This window comes from Suricata suricatta, chromosome 12 (genome assembly GCF_006229205.1).
Source record: "Suricata suricatta isolate VVHF042 chromosome 12, meerkat_22Aug2017_6uvM2_HiC, whole genome shotgun sequence".
NCBI lineage: Eukaryota > Metazoa > Chordata > Mammalia > Carnivora > Herpestidae > Suricata > Suricata suricatta.
The window spans coordinates 18,838,740-18,857,766 of record NC_043711.1 but is presented as its reverse complement, the minus strand read 5'-3'; the positions used below and the strand labels follow the sequence as shown (position 1 = coordinate 18,857,766).

The 19,027-nt window shown below is 57.7% G+C and overlaps 4 protein-coding genes and 1 long non-coding RNA gene across 17 annotated transcripts; 4 read left to right on the top strand and 1 right to left on the bottom strand.

Annotated features, from left to right (window-relative positions):
- The first annotated feature begins 1,139 nt into the window (after positions 1-1,139).
- Positions 1,140-6,513, top strand: HYAL2 (hyaluronidase 2). 9 transcript variants are annotated; one of them, XM_029918167.1, is made up of 5 exons: positions 2,148-3,158; positions 3,338-4,308; positions 4,743-4,832; positions 5,236-5,431; positions 6,365-6,513. In XM_029918167.1, the coding sequence occupies exons 2-5, from the start codon at positions 3,388-3,390 to the stop codon at positions 6,466-6,468; spliced, it is 1,311 nt and encodes a 436-aa protein (XP_029774027.1). In that variant the 5' UTR covers positions 2,148-3,158; positions 3,338-3,387; the 3' UTR covers positions 6,469-6,513. The 9 variants fall into 9 exon arrangements, with proteins under 9 accessions (XP_029774025.1, XP_029774026.1, XP_029774027.1 ...); XM_029918168.1 differs by lacking the exon at positions 6,365-6,513 and adding an exon at positions 5,851-5,963 and having other exon boundaries at positions 2,153-3,158; XM_029918163.1 differs by lacking the exon at positions 6,365-6,513 and having other exon boundaries at positions 2,386-2,517; positions 3,036-3,158; positions 5,236-5,969.
- Positions 6,514-7,208: 695 nt separating this feature from the next.
- On the bottom strand, positions 7,209-15,534 carry LOC115274732. The gene is made up of 3 exons (XR_003901224.1): positions 15,258-15,534; positions 9,480-9,528; positions 7,209-7,384 (listed from the first exon to the last, which is right to left on the bottom strand). It is a non-coding gene; the product is annotated as an uncharacterized LOC115274732 (long non-coding RNA).
- Positions 9,170-11,811, top strand: HYAL1 (hyaluronidase 1). 3 transcript variants are annotated; one of them, XM_029918169.1, is made up of 4 exons: positions 9,170-9,425; positions 9,913-10,836; positions 11,158-11,247; positions 11,421-11,811. In XM_029918169.1, exons 1-4 carry the CDS (start codon positions 9,405-9,407, stop codon positions 11,736-11,738), a joined length of 1,353 nt encoding a protein of 450 aa, XP_029774029.1. In that variant the 5' UTR covers positions 9,170-9,404; the 3' UTR covers positions 11,739-11,811. The 3 variants fall into 3 exon arrangements, with proteins under 3 accessions (XP_029774029.1, XP_029774031.1, XP_029774030.1); XM_029918171.1 differs by having other exon boundaries at positions 9,192-9,425; positions 9,999-10,836; XM_029918170.1 differs by having other exon boundaries at positions 9,192-9,451; positions 9,999-10,836.
- On the top strand, positions 13,211-16,602 carry NAA80 (N(alpha)-acetyltransferase 80, NatH catalytic subunit). 3 transcript variants are annotated; one of them, XM_029918174.1, is made up of 3 exons: positions 13,211-13,867; positions 14,079-14,127; positions 15,623-16,602. In XM_029918174.1, coding segments are annotated over exons 1-3 (825 nt in total). In that variant the 5' UTR covers positions 13,211-13,865; the 3' UTR covers positions 16,397-16,602. The 3 variants fall into 3 exon arrangements, with proteins under 3 accessions (XP_029774034.1, XP_029774035.1, XP_029774033.1); XM_029918175.1 differs by lacking the exons at positions 13,211-13,867; positions 14,079-14,127 and adding an exon at positions 14,262-14,282; XM_029918173.1 differs by lacking the exons at positions 13,211-13,867; positions 14,079-14,127 and adding an exon at positions 14,688-15,224 and having other exon boundaries at positions 15,552-16,602.
- Positions 16,514-18,488, top strand: HYAL3 (hyaluronidase 3). Its single transcript, XM_029917874.1, has 4 exons — positions 16,514-16,570; positions 16,813-17,583; positions 17,983-18,072; positions 18,190-18,488. The coding sequence occupies exons 1-4, from the start codon at positions 16,514-16,516 to the stop codon at positions 18,463-18,465; spliced, it is 1,194 nt and encodes a 397-aa protein (XP_029773734.1). The 3' UTR covers positions 18,466-18,488.
- Positions 18,489-19,027: the final 539 nt, after the last annotated feature.

Sequence of the window (19,027 nt, the reverse complement as noted above, 5' to 3'; positions counted from 1 at the left end):
CCACTCCCTTCCACTGGGCTGTGCTCACTTCCTTCCTGCTGGCCGCCTGAGGAAGTGTCCCTGCCCTGGGACAGTCTGGTTTGGCCTTTGTTTCCCTAGGGGCCTCCACAGCCGCAGCTTCCAAGGCTTGTGTCCCTTGTGGAGCCAGCACAATGGTACAGGGACACACCCTCCCCTGCCCTGTCATGGACTCCTTGAGTCTCCAGCAGACTCCAGAGTGTGGACCCAATTCCCCCAGTTGCCCAGGCTAACACAGCCTTCTGTTAGGAGAGGGGCCCAAGCATCAGGGAGGTGTGCCAGTAGGGTGAGTGGGGGTAGGCTCAGGGTAATTTGAGGGTATGCACACTTGTCCACCCCTCTGAAACAGGTCTGCTGGGACTGCTTCAGCCCTCCCTGGGGCTACAGCCCTGTAATGGCACCCACCCCCTTCCCATGGAAACACAGCTCTTTTCTCACCCCAGTTATAAGAGCTACCTACTCTGCAGTGTCTCAGTGAAGTCCACCTAAGAATGTCCTCCAGCAGGAGAGCACTCTATAGACCCTTTCCAGTCCCTGTCCCTTCCCCCACCCTGTAGAGTCGCACATATCAACACATTGTCCATTCTGTCACACTTGGGATGCTTCCGCTCTCAGCGGAAAAAAAATTGACTCAGCTCTTGGAAGTTCCCCCAAACCCCCTTGAGGCTGGTTGCCTTCTTCACCACCTGCTTTGGGGGACCGTCAGCCAAGCATCCACCAAATAGTTTGACTCCCCCAAACTCCTTCACCACAGGGGCCCCTCCATCCACAGGCTACTGGATTTGAAAATAGACCTCAACCCCAAGGGAAGAAGAGCTTTCAGGGTTAGGAAGCTGTGGGCAGGGTGGAGGCTGTCACCTGAGCCAGGTCCCACAGTCTTCCTGTCACTTTGTGCAGTTCACAGGGCCAGGGCTTGGGGGGAGGGGCGGTCAGCAACGGGGCTTGTCGGTGGGAAACAGGATCAAGCGGTCCCCTCCCCTGCCCTGCTCCCCCCTCACCCGCCTGTTCCTGGCCCTTTCCTCAGAGGGGCAGCAGGAAGTGAGGAAAACGGGCTGGGGTGGGAGGCGGGAGCGGGTGGGAGGGGATGGAGTTTATCAAGTCGCCGGCGGGTTGCCCAGCGGGCAGCAGCTGGTGTGAGTAGCTTAGCTGGAGAGGCTCACCCGGGGAAGGAGGGAGGCCGCCGACCTACTGGGGCCCACGGGCTCCCACACAGGTGAGCCCAGTGCAGGCGACTGGTCTGCACCCCCATAGATCTGCTCACAGGAGCTCTCCTTCCCTCTCCCCAGCGCTCAGAAAGGCTGGCGGTGCAGAACCGGGCCCTTTGGGGAGCTGATCCCTGCACGGAAGAGAGGATCTAGGAAGAGGCAGGGAGGTCTCGCCCTGGTCCAGCTCCAAGCCTACTCCCCAGAGTTGGGGGCTTGCAGGGCAAAGGTGACACCGGTGAAGGCCCGGGGGAGTCCCCTTGCCAGGCGGGCTTTTCTCTGCAGTCGGGCCAGGTACTTCTGGAAGGGTAGTAGACTCCTAGGAGTTTGGGGGGGGGGGGGGGGGCGGGGAGGCAGTTGGCGGTTCCTACAAGCCTCCACGGAGACTGGGCAGGAGAGAACCGGAGGCCTTGGCCTGTCCCTTATGCAAGTTGGAGGCAGGAGGCCCAACCCCCAGGGCCCGCTGGGCTTACCAACCCCCAGTGGGGCTGGCCACGCTGCAACCCACAGCTCATGTTGCCAAGACAATCACTGCCTCGGGCCTGCCTAGGATGGGCAAAGGGGAGGGTGCTTGGCCCCCTCCCTCAGTCTGGTAGGGGTCGGGGCTTCCCTTCAGACCTGGCACGGGGGTCGGGAGGCCCCCTGATCCATAGAGGACTGGGCGTTACTGTCCTGAAGACCCAAGATTGGCTCTGGCCCCCATCCCTCTTCCCAAACTAAGGATCCACTGCTGGGAACTATAATCGCGGGTGCAGAGCCAGATCCTCTGCTGCCCCCAGCCAAGGCCCCGGGTTCCGCAGCACCACCTTATGGACAGGCGGAGGTACACCTCCTTCTTTATTCCCAACGCGACTCTCGACTCAAGCTGTCCCTTTAAGTGGCTGGTAGCGCAGCCGGCGGGTAGACTGTACCACCGACAGCGAGCTGGTGGGGGAGGAAACCTTGGGCTGACTGACGCTCGCGCCTAAGATTCCAGAAGAAAGCCCTGTTTGGAAGGTCCTCACGGCCCCAGATGGATGGCCACGTCCCTCGACGGAGAATCTGGGGGCCTTGGAGCCCGAAACGTGACACTGGCTGGGCGAAAATCGGGAACACCTTCCCTCCCCGGCCACAAGTTCTGCCTCAGGCCCCCCTCCGCGCTGGATTCTTAAAGGGACCGCAGACCGGGGTGGAGGGGGGGGGCGGAGCAGCAGAGGCGCTGAGCCGGGGCTGCGCCTAGGCAAGCGGCCGGAGCGTGCCGTGCTGGGCCAGGGATGGCAGTGGCCATGGCGTGGGTCCCGGCAGCGCCCCGCGCGAGGTGAGGGTGGGCAGTGCAAGCCTAGCAGCTTTCTCCCCGCAGGCTGGGTTTTGAACTCAAGGGGATGCGTCCAGAGGGGCGGCCCAGGGACCCAACCCCCACCCGGCCGGGCACTGGCCCCACGTGTGGGGCGGGGGCGGAGTCCCGCACAAAGGCCGGGAGGAGTGAGCTCCCGGGACCCGTCCGGCGGTTGGGGGCGCATTCCGGGGTGGCTGCGACGGGAAGGGCCGGTCTGCCGGCCCCACCGAGGGAGGTCCGCCGCCCCTTTGTCCCGGTGGGCCTCAACCAAGCTTGGGAGAGTGCGCTCGAGACAAAGTCCTGACGTTCTCGCCTTTCTGCCCGACGGGTGTTATACACATAATAGCACCGCGGCTGTATTCCAGCTTCCTTGTGGCTGTATGATCTATTCCCTGCCTTATCCGAACGCTATCGTTTTCCTGGACCAGGAGTTCTTCACGGAATACAAAGTGGGACGCGGGTTCGAGGCTCTCTGAAACCATGTTTTGGGTGGTACGCAGGCATCTGTATCTCTGGGCAGCGAGTCCGTAGTGCAGCCGGCCAATTCTGAGAGTCACACATACCAGAAGTCTCTGCCCAGCGATAAGCCACCTGCTCCAGTAGGGAGTTCTATGCTCCTGGCAGTGAGTTCCCAGGGTGTCTTCCCTTTCCTCCTGTGTCTTTCAAACCTGTTACAGTTCCATAATAGGGTCTGAACAGGCTTGAGCCTCACACAGCATGGGTGTGGGGAGTGTGAATGGGTTTGGGGTGGGCACCTCTGTGATTCTCTAGACTGATTTGCTATCTCTCATCTTTCCCCTAGTTCCTGAGCTGGTGCCAGGCAGGTGACACCGTTTTCCTGCAGCCCCCAGCATGTGGGCAGGCCTGGGCCCTGCCATCACACTGGCTGTGGTGTTGGCGGCGGCATGGGCCACCCAGCTCAAGCCCACAGCACCTCCCATCTTTACAGGCCGGCCTTTTGTGGTAGCATGGGACGTGCCCACACAAGATTGTGGCCCTCGCCTCAAGGTGCCACTGGACCTGAAGGCCTTTGATGTGCAGGCCTCACCTAATGAGGGTTTTGTAAACCAGAACATCACCATTTTCTACCATGACCGGCTGGGCTTGTATCCCCGCTTCAGTTCAGTGGGGAGGTCAGTGCACGGTGGCGTGCCACAGAATGGCAGCCTCTGGGCACATCTGAAGATGCTGCAGGAACACGTGGAGCACTACATTCGTACACAGGAGCCTGCAGGCCTGGCAGTTATTGACTGGGAGGCCTGGCGGCCTGTGTGGGTGCGCAACTGGCAGGACAAGGATATATACCGCCAATCATCACGCCAGTTGGTGGCTATTCGCCACCCTGACTGGCCATCAGATCGTGTGGTCAAGCAGGCGCAGTATGAGTTTGAATTCGCTGCACGACAGTTCATGCTGGAGACACTGCGCTTTGTCAAGGCTGTTCGGCCTCGGCACCTCTGGGGCTTCTACCTCTTCCCGGACTGTTACAACCATGATTATGTGCATAACCGGGACACCTATACAGGCCGCTGCCCTGACGTTGAGGTCTCCCGAAACGACCAGCTGGCCTGGCTGTGGGCAGAGAGCACAGCCCTCTTCCCCTCTGTCTACCTGGACGAGACACTCAAGTCCTCCACCCACGGCCGCAACTTTGTCAGCTTCCGTGTTCAGGAGGCTCTTCGTGTGGCTCACACCCACCACCCCAACCATGCACTCCCGGTCTACGTCTTCACACGACCCACCTATAGCCGCAAGCTCACGGGGCTTAGTGAGGTATGTGCCTCCCAGGACCCCGCCTTCTTCCCCAGGGAACCACTGTCATTCTCTCTGTACCCTTGTGAAAGGGTGGCATCATTATCTCCATTTTGCAAATAAGAAAATTGAGGTCCAGAAATGCTGAGAAACTCGCCCAAAGCTTCCCAGCATATCTAGGGCAAAGCGGGGTCTTGGAATTAGGCATTCTGCCTTTGGGGTTCATCTTGATATATCTTCGGCTCAAGTGGGTCGTTAGCTTGGGAAATGGAGACCAAGGTAGGCATGCAAATGACTTGAACATCTAATGAGAAAGTGAGACAGCCTCTGCTTGGGGGTGGGAAGGGGTACTGGGCTGAGGTACTGAGCAGGTCAGAACAGGGGGCCTGTCCAGCCTGCCTGGTCCTCACCCTGTGGTCTCAGTCTTCCCCAGTGACTACCTCCCTCCCACATAGATGGATCTCATCTCCACCATTGGTGAGAGTGCAGCCCTGGGCGCGGCTGGTGTCATCCTCTGGGGCGACGCAGGCTATACCACCAGCACGGTAAGTAAGCCCCCCCCGCCCCGCCCAGCCTTCTAGACTGGAGTGTGCAGGGGCCAGGCAGAGAGTTGGGGCTTTGGGCTGCTGACCCCCAAGGTGGGCAAACCTGGTTTGGCCCCCTTGTCTGTCTCCCAGCCAAGGCATCCCTGGTCCCAACAGAGAAGACAGGGTTCCTTCCCTACTCCTAGGAAAGGGCTCATGCTGTCCTGAACAGTGAGTTCCACCCTTCCCCACCTGCCCTGCTGGGCTCGTCTCTATCCCCACTTCCCGTCTCAGCAGGAACAGGGACATTAAGGGCTCAGGCATGCAGGTACAGATATACACATGTGATAAAAGAAAGTTAACAGTTTCCATCTGGGCCTGTGGGCTGAGGCAGCTGACCCTGATCCTTGGCCTCTGCCCCTAGGAGACCTGCCAGTACCTCAAGGATTACCTGACGAGGCTGCTGGTCCCCTACGTGGTCAACGTGTCCTGGGCTGCCCAGTACTGCAGCTGGGCCCAGTGCCATGGCCACGGGCGCTGTGTGCGTCGCGACCCCAGCACCAATACCTACCTGCACCTCAGTGCCAGCAGCTTCCGCTTGGTGCCTAACCACGTACCTGGTGAGCCACAGCTGCGACCAGAGGGGGAGCTCAGCTGGGCTGATCTCAACCACATGCAGACGCACTTTCGCTGCCAGTGCTACTTAGGCTGGGGCGGTGAGCAGTGCCAGTGGGACCACACACGGGCAGCTGGGGGTGCCAGTAGGGCCTGGGCTGGGTCCCACCTCACTGGCCCACTGGCTGTGGTAGTCCTGGCCCTCACCTGGACTTCATAGGGGTCTCTCACCCGGCTGCCATACAAGCTGGCCTCTGCCACAATGGCTCTGCCTGCCATACAGGAGCCTGCAAGGGGTAGACAAACTGGAATCTGGAGGGGGCAGAGCCCCTGGGATGCCCAGTAGAGTATCCATACCAACTCTCACCCCCCTGTTCTAAGGGGGAGGGGCAATTCCCCGAAAGGTCCCTTCTCTCCCTGCCAGAGAGGAAGAGGAGCACAGCCGGGCCAGAGAGGACCTGACCCTACTCTCCTGCCCCTGGATAGTTTATTATTATTTTGGGGTCTCTTTTGTAAATTAAATATAAAACAACTCCTTCTGTGCTTGGATTGTCTGCAACTAGGCCAGGACATGTGAGAGTCCAGGGTCTCTCCGACTCTGCTGGGGACTTATCTGTCAGTTGCTGACTGCAGGACCTGAAGGCCCAGAGCTACCCATTCTGCTGTTGCCTGATGGGGCAGGGGCCATTGGGACTGGAGGGACTCACATTCCGCCCCAACACCAAGGACCTTGCTTTCTCTATATTGATTGGAAAGTGGTTGGGCCCAACTTTCTGTGAGGGCCCAAGCTCATTGTGTTTCTCCTACTTGCCCCTGGAGTCCCAGCTGGGCCAGTGCCTTCACCTCGCCTTGCCCACCCAGGAAGAAAGGGGAAGCGGATGTTTGATCTTCCCAGGCTGGGCAAGTAGCCAGATCACCCCTCCCTTCCATTCCCACAGGCAAGGGCGTCTCCTCTTCTCCCTGCTCCGAAGGGCAGTGGACTCCAGCCACACAGCCCTCTCCCCACCTGGGTCACAGTCCTCTACTGGGGTTTGGGATCTGAATGCCAAGATCTCGTCCCTGTCCCACTGCAAAGATGCATGATGAGGTGAGATGGAGGCATCTTGAGCCTGGGAGCAGAGACAACCTCAAAGATCACTTCTGTCCCGACTGTGGGAGAGTATGGCCTGTCCCCCGATGTCCCAGGGGAGACAAATAGCAGCTGGAACCATCAGACAGGCTCCAGCCTGCTTTACTACCCTGCTTCTAAAGGAAGTTACCTGGTGGGTCTCGGCCCCTCTCCTCAGCCATCAAACCCACACCTGAAGGTCCCCTTGTCCATGTCAGTGATGACACAGCCCCTGTCCTCAGCAAACACTGGCTGTGGAGAGACAGACTCAAGAAACAGCCAAGTGGTGAAATAGCCACAAGGGGGGTATCCTTGAGGAAGTGCTCTCTACACTGAGTTGAAAGGGGAAGGGGAAGTTTGAGAGACAAAGCATAGGGAAAGGCTGAAGGAAGTCAGAACACAGCTGGGACTCAGAGTTTGAGGCTAGGGGCTGAGCAGGGGCTACTGCAGCAGGGCAAGAAGGGCAGCCAAAGAGCTGCAGTAGGCCTGACTTGGCCTGACAGCGAAGACTCTCTAACCCATTCAGTAAATAGTGCACACACGTGCTGGTGCTGGGCTGGGATGCATCTGTGAGCCACACCAGCAAAGAGCTCTGTCTCCATGGGAATGCACACTAGATGCAAAGGCTGAGTCAGAAGTGGTCAGGGGAGCAGAGCCTGGAGAAGTGAGCCACACCAAATTGATGTCAAGTCAGGTAGGAAAGTGATCCCTTATTCCTCTGGCTGGCGATGGCAGAGAATGGAGGGAAGGGGGATGGGGGGGTAGTTCAGGGAAGGCAGTGTCCGTTCACATGGTGGAGGAGAATGCTGGGGTGGAAGGGTGCCCAGATGCCATGGTGGGGCGAGGCCTGCTGGACAGAAGATGAAGGTATTGTCAATAAGGTCATGAGATAATGGAGCCAGCAAAAAGAGGACAAGGAAGGAGAAGGTGTAACTTGTTTTCCACACACTTCCGACCTCCTGTACCCAGCTGGGACCCTCAGACACCCTGTGAGCTATCCTACCCACATCTCTGATCTTTCCCACCAAGCTAGGACCCCTGCACACCTGGGCAAAGCTGTGATTTCCCTCACATGTTTAACCTTACACAACTGTTACCTTCCCCAAACAGCTGTGACCCCTCCATGCAAACCTGTGATCACCTCACATCACTTTCCAGGAGGACCTGGAAAGACAGCCTTGTGGAAAGTGCAACCCACGGCCAGATCTGTGGGTGGGCAGGTGGGGGTAATGGGAAGTGAGGTGGCCTAGGCCCAGGGTATGAGAGCAGAGAGGGCAGGCAGGGCTGGACCACGAAGCTGGAGTAACCCCAGACACACACACAACTTGGACCCATCCGGCCAGACCAACTCAGCAAGGGCAGGTCTGTGGGTCAATGCCCTAGCGTCAGGGAAGGCTTTGAGTGCCCCAGCATCTTCCTGCCGTTTCCACCATTAGAACTTCTCCCCTAAACTGAGGCCAGATGGAGGATGGCTGGATTGTGCCAACTGCAGCACTTGGTAGCATGAAGCCTCAGGGAGAGGGAGTCGGGGCTCCCTTGATGTTCTCCTGTCCCCTCAGCCCTTGGGAGTTGTGCCAGTCTCTCTAAGCCTAGTGGCCATCATTCTGGGACCCTGCTTCCACCAGAATCAGCAGCCACCATCTCTGTGGTTAGATGCTGTGCTTGATTCCTGGCTGATGTACCCCCAGCCCCCCAGGCCCGCTGTCAGCTTCTCCATCCTTGCCTGCAGGGCCAGAGCCAGATGATAGCCAGCTGGGTCACTGCTTCATTGACCACTGTGCTGGGGAGGAGGGTGGGGAGTGTCACCGGCTCAGGCTTAGACTGGGCTTCACACTCAGGTAGCACTTTCACCTGAGCCAGGGACATGATGTTCCCTTCACCCCACCCTGGGAGGCAAGCCTGGGCCTGGACACCTAGCAGGTCTCAATAATCAGCTTCTGAATCAGCAAACTGAAACCACAAAGGAATGAACAAACATGTGGTCACTGACACACCCGTGGTCAAACATGGGATCTCATAGTCATAGGACAGCAGAGTCTCACACCCAGTCCAGGTACTGGGTTCCACACTTGCACATACACGCTCTACTGGAGCTTGCACAGACGCCTAGATAGTAGCTGACCTGGGCTTCTCAAAGACACACTTACTGACCAGCCCTGACTTCACAGACACCGAGCCTTTCAGACTCCAGGCCCGAAAGCAGAGGTAACTTACCCTCCTCGGCGTAGTCAGTATAGCCTCTGAGGCCACAATATTTCTAAAGACCCAAAAACATCTTAATTTTTTTAATCAGAAGAAAATATGATAATGACTTAGGTTGGGCTTCCGTTTATCTTTATACCAATATAGTTGTAAAAGGTATCCTTTAATGTTTTGAAAAAGGGGCCCAAAAAGGCAAAAGTGCCTGGGGCCCACAACGGTCACTGTGCAGCGGGTCAGGAAAGTATGCTCCCTTGGTATACAGCACTGAGGCACCCAGACTCCTGGCACACAAACAGACCTGCCAGCTGGGTCTGCCACCCAAACAGCACCCCACCCCCATTGCCTCCACCCCCACCCCAACACAAATAAAACCACAAAGCCCTGCCCTAGTGCTGACCCAGTGGGCGGGGCCATTTCCGGCCCAGCCCCACCTCCTACCAAGGGCACTTTGTTAGGGGTGCTGAGGTGGCTCAGCTGCCTGGCCCAGCCCTCCAACCCTGGGCCTGCCCCTCAGCCCGCCCCCAGACTGGGTGGGGTGACCCCCTACAAAAGCTCAGAGTTTCCAGCAGCAGCTTCCTCCGAGAATCTGGTGCAGCTGGGGGCAGAGTTGAGGAACAGAATCTTGCTGAACCCTGCCTAGCCCTTTCTGGGGTCAGGAAGTTTGGAGGATGAAGCCCTTCAGCCCTGAGGTCAGCAGGGACATGTGGGCAGACTGGTGGGTATAAAAGGAGGGTTGGGCTGACCTGTCTTTGGTCACTGAGCATCTCCTCCTCCAATGGCTGGCCAGGATTCCTGTGGGAAGAGACAGAGAGACAGGAAAGGACGCGCCCCCCCCCCCCCCTCCAGTCACAGTCAGGTCAGCCTGGGGGCTGAGGGCCTGCCTCTCAGCAGCTCTTCTCAAAACAGATGTCATGGCTTCTGTGGCTCTTGGTGAAGGGGATTGGTTAGCTTAGGCCGGGGCAAAGTCTGTGGGAGACAGAGGGCAGAGGCCCCTCCAGTGGCAGTGCTACCCCTCCAAGCCTCTCCTTTGACCTCTGACCTCCCTGAGCCCTGCAGGTCAGTGTTTACCTAAAGCCAGAGCAGGGGTGGATTGATGAGCAAGGGGTTTGGCCAGCCTTCCCTGAGCAGGGGTCAGAGAGTTCAGGGCCTACACTCAGCTTTGCCTCCCCTGGCCAGGTTTCCCTAGAACCACCCTGTGCCATGGCAGTCCACCTGCTTCCCATCTACACCCTCTTCCTGACTTTGCTCGACAAAACCCACAGCTCCAGGAGCCCCATGGTACCCAACCAGCCCTTCACCACCATCTGGAACGCAAACACCCAGTGGTGCCTGGAGAAATACGGTGTGGACGTGGATGTCAGTGTCTTTGATGTGGTGGCCAACCCCGGGCAGACCTTCCGTGGCCCTGACATGACCATTTTCTACAGCTACCAGCTGGGCACCTACCCCTACTACACGTCTACTGGGGTGCCTGTGTTTGGTGGCCTGCCCCAAAATGCCAGCCTGGATACCCACCTGGCCCGCTCATTCCGGGACATCCTGGCTGCCATGCCTGCGTCTGACTTCTCAGGGCTGGCAGTCATCGATTGGGAGGCATGGCGCCCACTCTGGGCCTTTAACTGGGACGCCAAGGACATTTATCGGCAGCGCTCACGGTCACTGGTGCAGGGGCAGCATCCCGACTGGCCAGCTCCTTGGGTGGAGGCCGCAGCTAGGGACCAGTTCCAGGAGGCTGCACGGGCCTGGATGGCAGGCACCCTCAAGCTGGGGCAAGCACTGAGGCCTCGTGGCCTCTGGGGCTTCTATGGCTTCCCTGACTGCTATAACTATGACTTTCTAAGCCCCAACTATACAGGCCAGTGCCCCCCAGGTATCTGTGCCCAGAATGACCAGCTGGGGTGGCTGTGGGGTCAGAGCCGTGCCCTCTACCCCAGCATCTACATGCCTGCAGAGCTAGAGGGCACAGGGAAGGGACAGATGTATGTGCGGCACCGTGTAGGTGAGGCATTCCGAGTGGCTGTGGGTGCTGGGGACCCGGATCTGCCAGTGCTGCCCTATGCCCAGATCTTCTACGACGGGACCAACCGCTCTCTGCCCTTGGTGAGTCTCCCTCTATGACCCCACCCACCTTGTCAGGCATCATGTTCAGTGAGGCTGCACGGCCTCATCCATTCTCTATTTCTTGAGCTCCTACTGTGTGCCATGCTCTGTGCTCAGCACAGATGATTCTGCATTCATCAGAGAGATGCAGTGCCTCCTGCATGGCACTCACAGGCTAGAGTGAGGACGGGCTTGCCTCTCGGCACCAGAGCCAGAGCAGCCCACGTGGGGGTTATGAATTATTTGTCCCATCCAGTGTTGTTACAGCAGCCTGCTGTGGGGAGGGAGGAAGGCTCCTCAGAGTTATGTCCCTTTCCTCAGGATGAGCTGGAGCACAGCCTGGGCGAAAGTGCAGCCCAGGGGGCAGCAGGAGTGGTACTCTGGGTGAGCTGGGAGAACACAAGAACCAAGGTGAGCTCAGGCCCAGGAGGGGAGTTAGGGTGGGGGCAGGGGTGGAGGTGCCAGGCTGACTAGCAAGACCCTGGCCCACCCTTTCTATCCCTTCGGTTGTGGCTGGCCAGCAGGTGAGTGCCTCAGTGCCCTAGGTAGGCCATGGTGTCCCTTTTGCTCCCCTTCCCACTCAGGAATCATGCCAGGCCATCAAGGAGTATGTGGACACCACACTGGGGCCCTTTATCCTCAACGTGACCAGCGGGGCTCTTCTATGCAGTCAAGCCCTGTGCTCAGGCCATGGTCGCTGTGCCAGGCGCCCCAGCCACCCTGAGGCCCTCCTCATCCTCAACCCCACCAGTTTCTCCATCCAGCCCACACCTGGTGGCGGGCCCTTGACCCTACAAGGTGCCCTCTCACTTGAGGATCGGATGCAGATGGCTGTGGAGTTCAAATGTCGCTGCTACCATGGCTGGAAGGGAGCATGGTGTGAGATGCAGGACATGCGGTAATTGGCCACACTCTAGGATACATACATTGAACATCTTGTTGATGTTAAAAATAAAACTATTTTACCAGCAAAAATGGGTTTAATGAGGAACAAGAGAGAATTGGAACTTGAGACATGTGAGCTGTTATGAAACAGGAGTGCTCTTTTACAGAGGAAAGGGAGGAGTTTAAAGGGCCTATTATAAACAGAAATTCCATTGGAGTAAACCTGGAGCTCAAAGTGTGGTGGCTTTTCATTGATTGAGTTATGACAGTCTCTCATTGGCTGAGCTGTTGTCAGGCAATGAGAAAATCTTTCCTCCTGCTGAAGTGGTAAAGTAGGCTTCTTCTGGTTGGGTCCGCAAAGGGCGGCAAGGAGTGGCATGTGTGTGAGTTCCCCCTTCTAGCCTCCCAACTCCATTTTATTTATTTTTTAAATTTTTTAAATGTTTTATTTATTTTTGATACAGAGAGAGACAGAGTATGAGACGGGGAGAGAGAGAAGGAGACAAAGAACCAGAAGCAGGCTCCAGGCTCTGAGCTAGCTGTCAGCACAGAGCCTGAAGCGGGGCTTGAACCCACAAACGTGAGATCTGACCTGAGCCAAAGTTGGAGGCTTAGCCGACTGAGCCACCCAGGCGCCCCTATTTTTATTTTTTTACATTTATTTATTTTTGAAAGTGAGAGCAGGAGCAGGTGAGGGCAGAGAGAAAGGGAGCCACAGAATCCGAAGCAGGCTCCAGGCTTCGAGCTGTCAGCACAGAGCCTGACGCGGGGCTCGAACTCACAAACTGAGATCATGACCTGAGCCAAAGTCGGACACTTAACCAACTGAGCCTCCCAGGCACTCCCCAACTCCATTTTAAATGAAGTTTCCTTTATTCGGGTTCACAACCTAACGCACTCTGAGCCTGGCCACAGCTTTCTCAAATACAAGCAGCCACACAAGTCATGGTCACAGCCAGGAGTACATTCAGCCACGGTCATGAGCATATGCCTGCACATGCTTACAGACCAGAATAGCTGCCCAAGGGGTTAGAGCCTTCAGCACTCACCCAGCAGGGTCATAAACATTTCCAGAGACACTAAGCCACTCTTTAAACTGTAGCAATCACAAGAACTGACATTCACTGAATACCTACACTTCCTCAAGTCCTGTGTTAAGCATTTTAAGTAGACTAACTTATTCAATCCTAACACGACCCTATGAAGAAACTGAAGCACACACTGGGAGGGCAAACACTTTGCCCAAGTCTGCACAGCCAGAAAATAAGAGAAACCGAGATTTGAACTCAGGCTGTCTAGCTAGAAGTGAAGCACTTTGGCTCCTACTGTGTGTTAATAGTAACCAGGCCTGCACGCGACCTGCTCAGAGGCACCAGGCTCCCAAATAAAGCAGACACGATTCTTGCTTCAGGAGCTATTAATGGAGTGCCTAAAACGTGCAGACTCCGGGATCAAGAGGGCACCGGAAAGGCTTATCTGTCTCATTCAGACCTGACGTCTATCCGAGGGCGGCTGCTTCCGAGGATGCAGTCCAAATAGGAGGAAGCTCTACCTGACCTTTCCCACAAAGGACCCTTTCCCCACCGGGGCCAACAGGAGCGAGTTCGGCCTGAGCCTGGGGAGAAGCGAGGGAATGAGGGGCGGAAGTAGAGCCGGTGGAGGAGGCGCCTGTATCGGGCCAAGGCTTTGACGCGATGGGCCCTGATAGGGCCTCGGTAGAGAGGAATCCGGGAGGATCTAAGCGATGTCCAGGAGCAGAGATTGGCCCCGCAGGCGACGTGAGGAGGTGGAGCCTGCGCTGGGTCCCAGCGCAGGTTGCGCAGGGAGCTAGGAGTTGTGGCTTGGGCGGGGCTGGAGGGGCAGAGGCGGAGCCAGGGCAGAGACCAGGTCTGCGTCGGCTGTGTTATGACGCCCTAAACCGGAGGAGGGGCGGAGCCTAAGCGGTGGCGCGCGGAAGCGGGGTGGGGCCTGGCTGTCTAGGAAGAGTCTGGATCAGGTCGGGCTCTGGGGAAGACGACCGCTGCAGTGCGACCGCCGTACCGCTAGGGGCCAGCGCGGACGGTCAGAAGAGTCCAAACCATAGACAGCGAGAAACCGACCCGCGCAGAGCGAGCACGCGGAGCGTCCCGGAGCTTGGCTTCAGCATGTCAGTACCTCCCCCTTCGCACGTGCCGTATGTTAGTCCTCACTGTCCCCGGTCTGCCCCGTGCGTGCGGTCCCCAGGTAGCTATGCCGTCCCGCACGCCCTCCGTGCATCTGTCGTTCTCTCCTAGAGCATGCCGAGCCACACCTACCCAAAGTCAAGCTGCCTAAGCCCCCCACCCCCGCCAAAAATTCCATGGTTTGTCACCCACTAGGAGAGAGAGGGAAACCGAGGCACAGAAGACACTGCCGCCTCTTCCTGAGGTGTGGAGCCCCTCCCATAGTGGGTGGGGTCGGCACCGAAGGGGTTAAGCCCGGGGGTGGAGGGGTAAGTCTCGGGCTCCAGGCCTAGGGGCAGATCCTTGGGCTTACTCCCTCTTGGTCCAGAGCTGTAGCTGCTGCGGAGGTGACTGATGCAGGTGAGGTGCTTATAGCCCTCTTGAGTGGGGGGTGGGGGCTGGGGGGGCTACCTGTGCTTGACAGGTATACCTGTGGTATTGGCCTCAAACTCAGGGTGCCTTCTTGGAGAGGGGGAAGGAGAGCCCTCTCTAGAGCTGGTGAGAAGAGGGGGGCCCAGTGGGTCCCCCACTGAGATCTCCCCAGCGTAGACCCTCCTGGCAGAAGGGCCTGGGGTAGGATTGGCAAACAATGGGGTTTAAGCGCAGGAGGTCTGAGCCTCCACCCTGGTGGCCGTTAGACACCCTTGTAAATTTAGGAAGGAAGCTGTGGTGCTTATTCAGGGCGACTACGAAACTCAGGCCACTGGGGAACCAACCCTGCAAGAGCCACATTGCTGTGTGAGTGTGAGTAGACCCCTTGCTAGTGCTGCTGGAACCCCATTTGAGGGGACACTTGGGTCCATGCCCAAGCAGAGTGTGCTGAGCTGCACAGTGCTGGGGAGGGGGCCATGGGCTCTGTGCTCCAAGCTGGAAAGGCAGTTCAGGAAGGGGAAAACTGATCCTAAACGGTGGATGAGAGGTGCTCCAGGATTGGTCAGGTGGCAGGCATGGCCCAAGTGGTCATAAAGGCTGGGACCTAGAATGTAGGGAGAAGGAAAGGGCAGGGGAGTTCATGGGGACAGCCAGAGGGAGTCTTGGATGGGTTTAAGTTAGCGGGTTATGGTGTCTAGTCTGCATATTCTGTCTGATGGCCAGCCAGCTGTGATGGTGTAGGCTAGATCCCCTATTCTGGGGAAGACAAAGTTGTAGCCACAGAAAGCTGGGGCCAGGACTCTTGGGCTCTTCCCCAGGCTTTAGCCTTCAGCTTCCCTCTGATGTGGGGCAGGACACCCTGGACTCATTACTTCTGCTGTCACCTGAGTCAGGTATAGGGAATGGTCTCCAGGTCACCTGTGCCATCAGGTGAGTATGGGACAGAGACAAGGTATAGCTTACCAGGTCCAGGATGCATGGCTCCCCTTGCACTCTGTCAGCCCCTCCCTGCCCCAACACTGTCCTCCTTCCTGTCACAGCCTAGCATGGCTGTTGTCTACAGGAGGAGCATCCTTGTGGTCTGAAGAGATACCACTGTCTGGAGACTGTGCTCCTAATCCCCAGCCTGGCACTGAGCCACCTGCAACCCTGCAGGAGATGACCTTGTCTCCCAGCCTGACTCAGCTGAGCCTGGATCCTACATGTAGGCAAGAGCTGACTCTGAGTCCTGGCTCACCAAACTGACCCCTCCCCTAGACCCTACACACCAGATAGAGCTGATCCTGAGTGCCAGCCCAGCCGAGCTGACCTTGGATCCTGCATGCCAGTCAGAGTTGACCCTGAGATCCAACCTGGCCACGCTGACCCTGGATCCTGCACACCAGCCAGAGAAGACCCCAGCCCCCAACCTGGCTGAACTGACCCTGGAGCCTGTGCACTGCCGACCTGAGCTCCTGGATGCCTGTGCCGACCTCATCAATGAGCAGTGGCCCCGCAGCCGTGCCTCACGCCTGCACTCCTTGGGCCAGTCCTCAGACGCCTTCCCCCTCTGCCTGATGCTGCTGAGCCCCAGCCCCACACCTGAGGCAGCCCCCATTGTGGTGGGGCATGCCCGCCTGTCGCGGGTGCTGGACCGGCCCCAGAGCCTCCTCGTGGAGACAGTGGTTGTGGCCCGACCTCTCAGGGGCCGTGGCTTTGGCCGCCGCCTTATGGAGGGCCTGGAGGTTTTTGCTCAGGCCCGGGGCTTCCGCCGACTACACCTCACCACCCACGACCAGCTACAGTTCTATGCCCACCTGGGCTACCAGCTGGGTGAGCCTGTGCAGGGCCTGGCCTTCACCAGCAGACGGCTGCCTGCCACCCTGCTCAAGGTCTTCCCCAGAGCCCCCTCTCCCCAGCCACCCTGCAAGGCTTCTAGTCTAACTGCCCAAACTGCCCCAAGAGCCCCCAAGGGGTCATCACTGCCACCACCTCCTCCACTGCCTGAGCCCTTGACCACCTCACCCCCACCTCCTGCAGGACCCCTTCCAAAAAGCCTGCTGGAGACACAATACCAAGACCTGAGAGGATGTCCCATATTCTGGATGGAAAAAGACATCTAAGGGCTACCCAGGAGAAGGCACTGTCCTTAGGGTTGATGGACTGCCTAAGACAGTACAAGCCTCAGCCCCTTGGCCATACCTCAGTCCCTAGACCCTGGGGGCAGCTTTAGCCTGACCATGTTTCCTGAGTACCAGTGGGGCCAGGAGATGGCTTCATGGCTGTGGCTCAGAGCTGTCAGTGTGGCTGAATAAAGGCTTCTGTTGGATGTGGCTGTGACAGTTTATTTGATGACCTCACCCTCACCTCCCAGTTTCATCTTAGGTCCCCTATCCCTGCAAGAGCCCCCAGATCTGCCTTGGCCGTAGGGCCATGGATGAAGGGACACCTGCCCTTTGCCCCTCCCACTCTGCCAAGCTCAGGTGACAAGGTGTCTGTTCTATTCCGCATTCACTCATCACCATTCACTCAGGCCTAGCTTTGTCAGCTCTGGACTGGGGACAGGCAATGGGGAACTAGACAGACAGCATCTCGATCCAAGGGACAGGGGAGACAGGCAGGCATAGAGTGGTTCTACAAGAACCAGCTCGGCCTCTATCCCTACCTTGGGCCCAGGGGCACAGCTCATAACGGGGGCATCCCCCAGGTTGTCCCTCCTGACCGCCACCTGGCACGGGCTACCCACCAGATCCACCTCAGCCTAGAATGCGGCTTTGCTGGCCTGGCAGTGCTGGACTGGGAAGAGTGGTGCCCACTCTGGGCCGGGAACTGGGGGCGTCGCCGAGCCTACCAGGCAGCCTCATGGGCTTGGGCACAGCGGGTATTCCCCCACTTGAACCCCCAGGAGCAGCTCTACAAGGGCCGTGTTGGCTTTGAACAGGCAGCCCGTGCCCTGATGGAGGACACACTGCGGCTGGGCCAGGCACTGAAGCCACATGGGTTCTGGGGCTTCTATCACTTCCCAGCCTGTGGCAATGGCTGGCATGGTACAGCTTCCAATTACACAGGCCACTGCCACCCAGCCACTCTGGCCCACAACACCCAACTGCATTGGCTCTGGGCTGCCTCCAGCGCCCTCTTCCCCAGCATCTATCTCCCACCCAAGCTGCCACCTATTCATCACCAGGCATTTGTCCGATACCGCCTGGAGGAAGCCTTCCGTGTGGCCGTTGTCGGGCATCCACATCCCCTGCCTGTCCTGGCCTATGCCCGGCTCACACACCGCCATTCTGGGAGGTTCCTGTCCCAGGTGAGAGAAAATTGAGATCTAAGGGTCTGAGTAGGGAGTCATGGTTCTGTCATAGGAAGGTCTGAAGAGAAGACCTTGTTCAGGGGAATTTGATGGGGAGACCCGGATCTAATTCTGTGTGGGGAGGTCCTATCCTGCAGCATCTGAAATGGAAGTATGGCTTTGCCTTGGAAAATCTTGAGGGGGAAGGCAAGGCCCAGCCTTTGGAGCCCTGGTCTGAGAGGAGACATTTTCAGAGTAGAGGACCCGAGAAGCCACTCAGAGGTTCACTGCCAAGTAACCTTACTCTAGAGACGGTATTAGTTTGTGGTAATGAGCCAGAAAAGTTTCTTGAAATTGGAGGTAGGCCCAGATGGATCTGGCCAGGCCAGCCCTGGCTTAGCAGTTCTTTGTTTCCAGGATGACCTTGTGAAGACCATTGGTGTGAGCGCAGCACTGGGGGCAGCCGGCGTGGTGCTCTGGGGGGACCTGAGCCTCTCCAGCTCTGAGGTGATCATTGCCCCTCCAACCTGCCATGCAGCTCATCCTGGGATCCCAGGGTTGGGGGGAAAGACCATGTCAGAGCCATGGAGCAGGAGCATTGATACATCCTTCCCCTCTCTTCAGGAGAAGTGCTGGCATCTCCATAACTACGTAGTGGGCACCCTGGGCCCCTATGTAATCAATGTGACCAGGGCAGCCATAGCCTGCAGTTACCAGCGGTGCCATGGCCATGGGCGTTGTGCCCACCAAGACGGAGGACAGCTGGAAGCCTTTCTGCACCTGCAGCCAGATGGGAGGCCTGGAGCTTGGGAGTCCTTTAGCTGCCGTTGTTACCAGGGCTGGGCTGGCCCTATCTGCCAGGAGCCTAGACCTGAGCCTACGCCTGAAGAAGCAGCATAAAACCAGAGGTTACCTGCCCCTGACTCTCTTGTCTCTGCGGCCATTTTTCCAGCCCTGGAGAGTTAGCTCTGTCCCACTCTTGTTCTGTTCAGTTTAGAGTCAGTCCTCCCATACACACCCGCCCTTCCCATGGGATGCCTGCGGAGTGGAAGGGGCCAGGGGAAAAAATGTTGACAGCCTTTGATTTTGCTTACACCATTTTAAAACCAAAGGTCCTCTGAGGTCACTTGATCAATCCTGATAAGCAGCCCCTGGTAAAGTCCGAGTTCCAGATGGTTAGAGGTGTCAGCCCAGAGCTCTGTTCCTGCTCCTCACTGGGTCTATGGAGAGGCCACAGGAGACCCATCCAGGGACAGGTGGGCTCCAAGATCTTGGCTAAGGTCTGTAGGTGCTAAGCTGTTATTTGTCCTCTGCTTCAGCATAAAGTCACTTTTTCTTTCACCGCCTAAGGTTTGTTCACCAAGTTCCACTAAACCCCAAGTTCTTCCTGTCGTGAGTGTCCATCTGTAAGTGCCCAGAAACGCTGGTCCTGCCTGACGTGGTAGGCTGCTCCAAAGGGGCA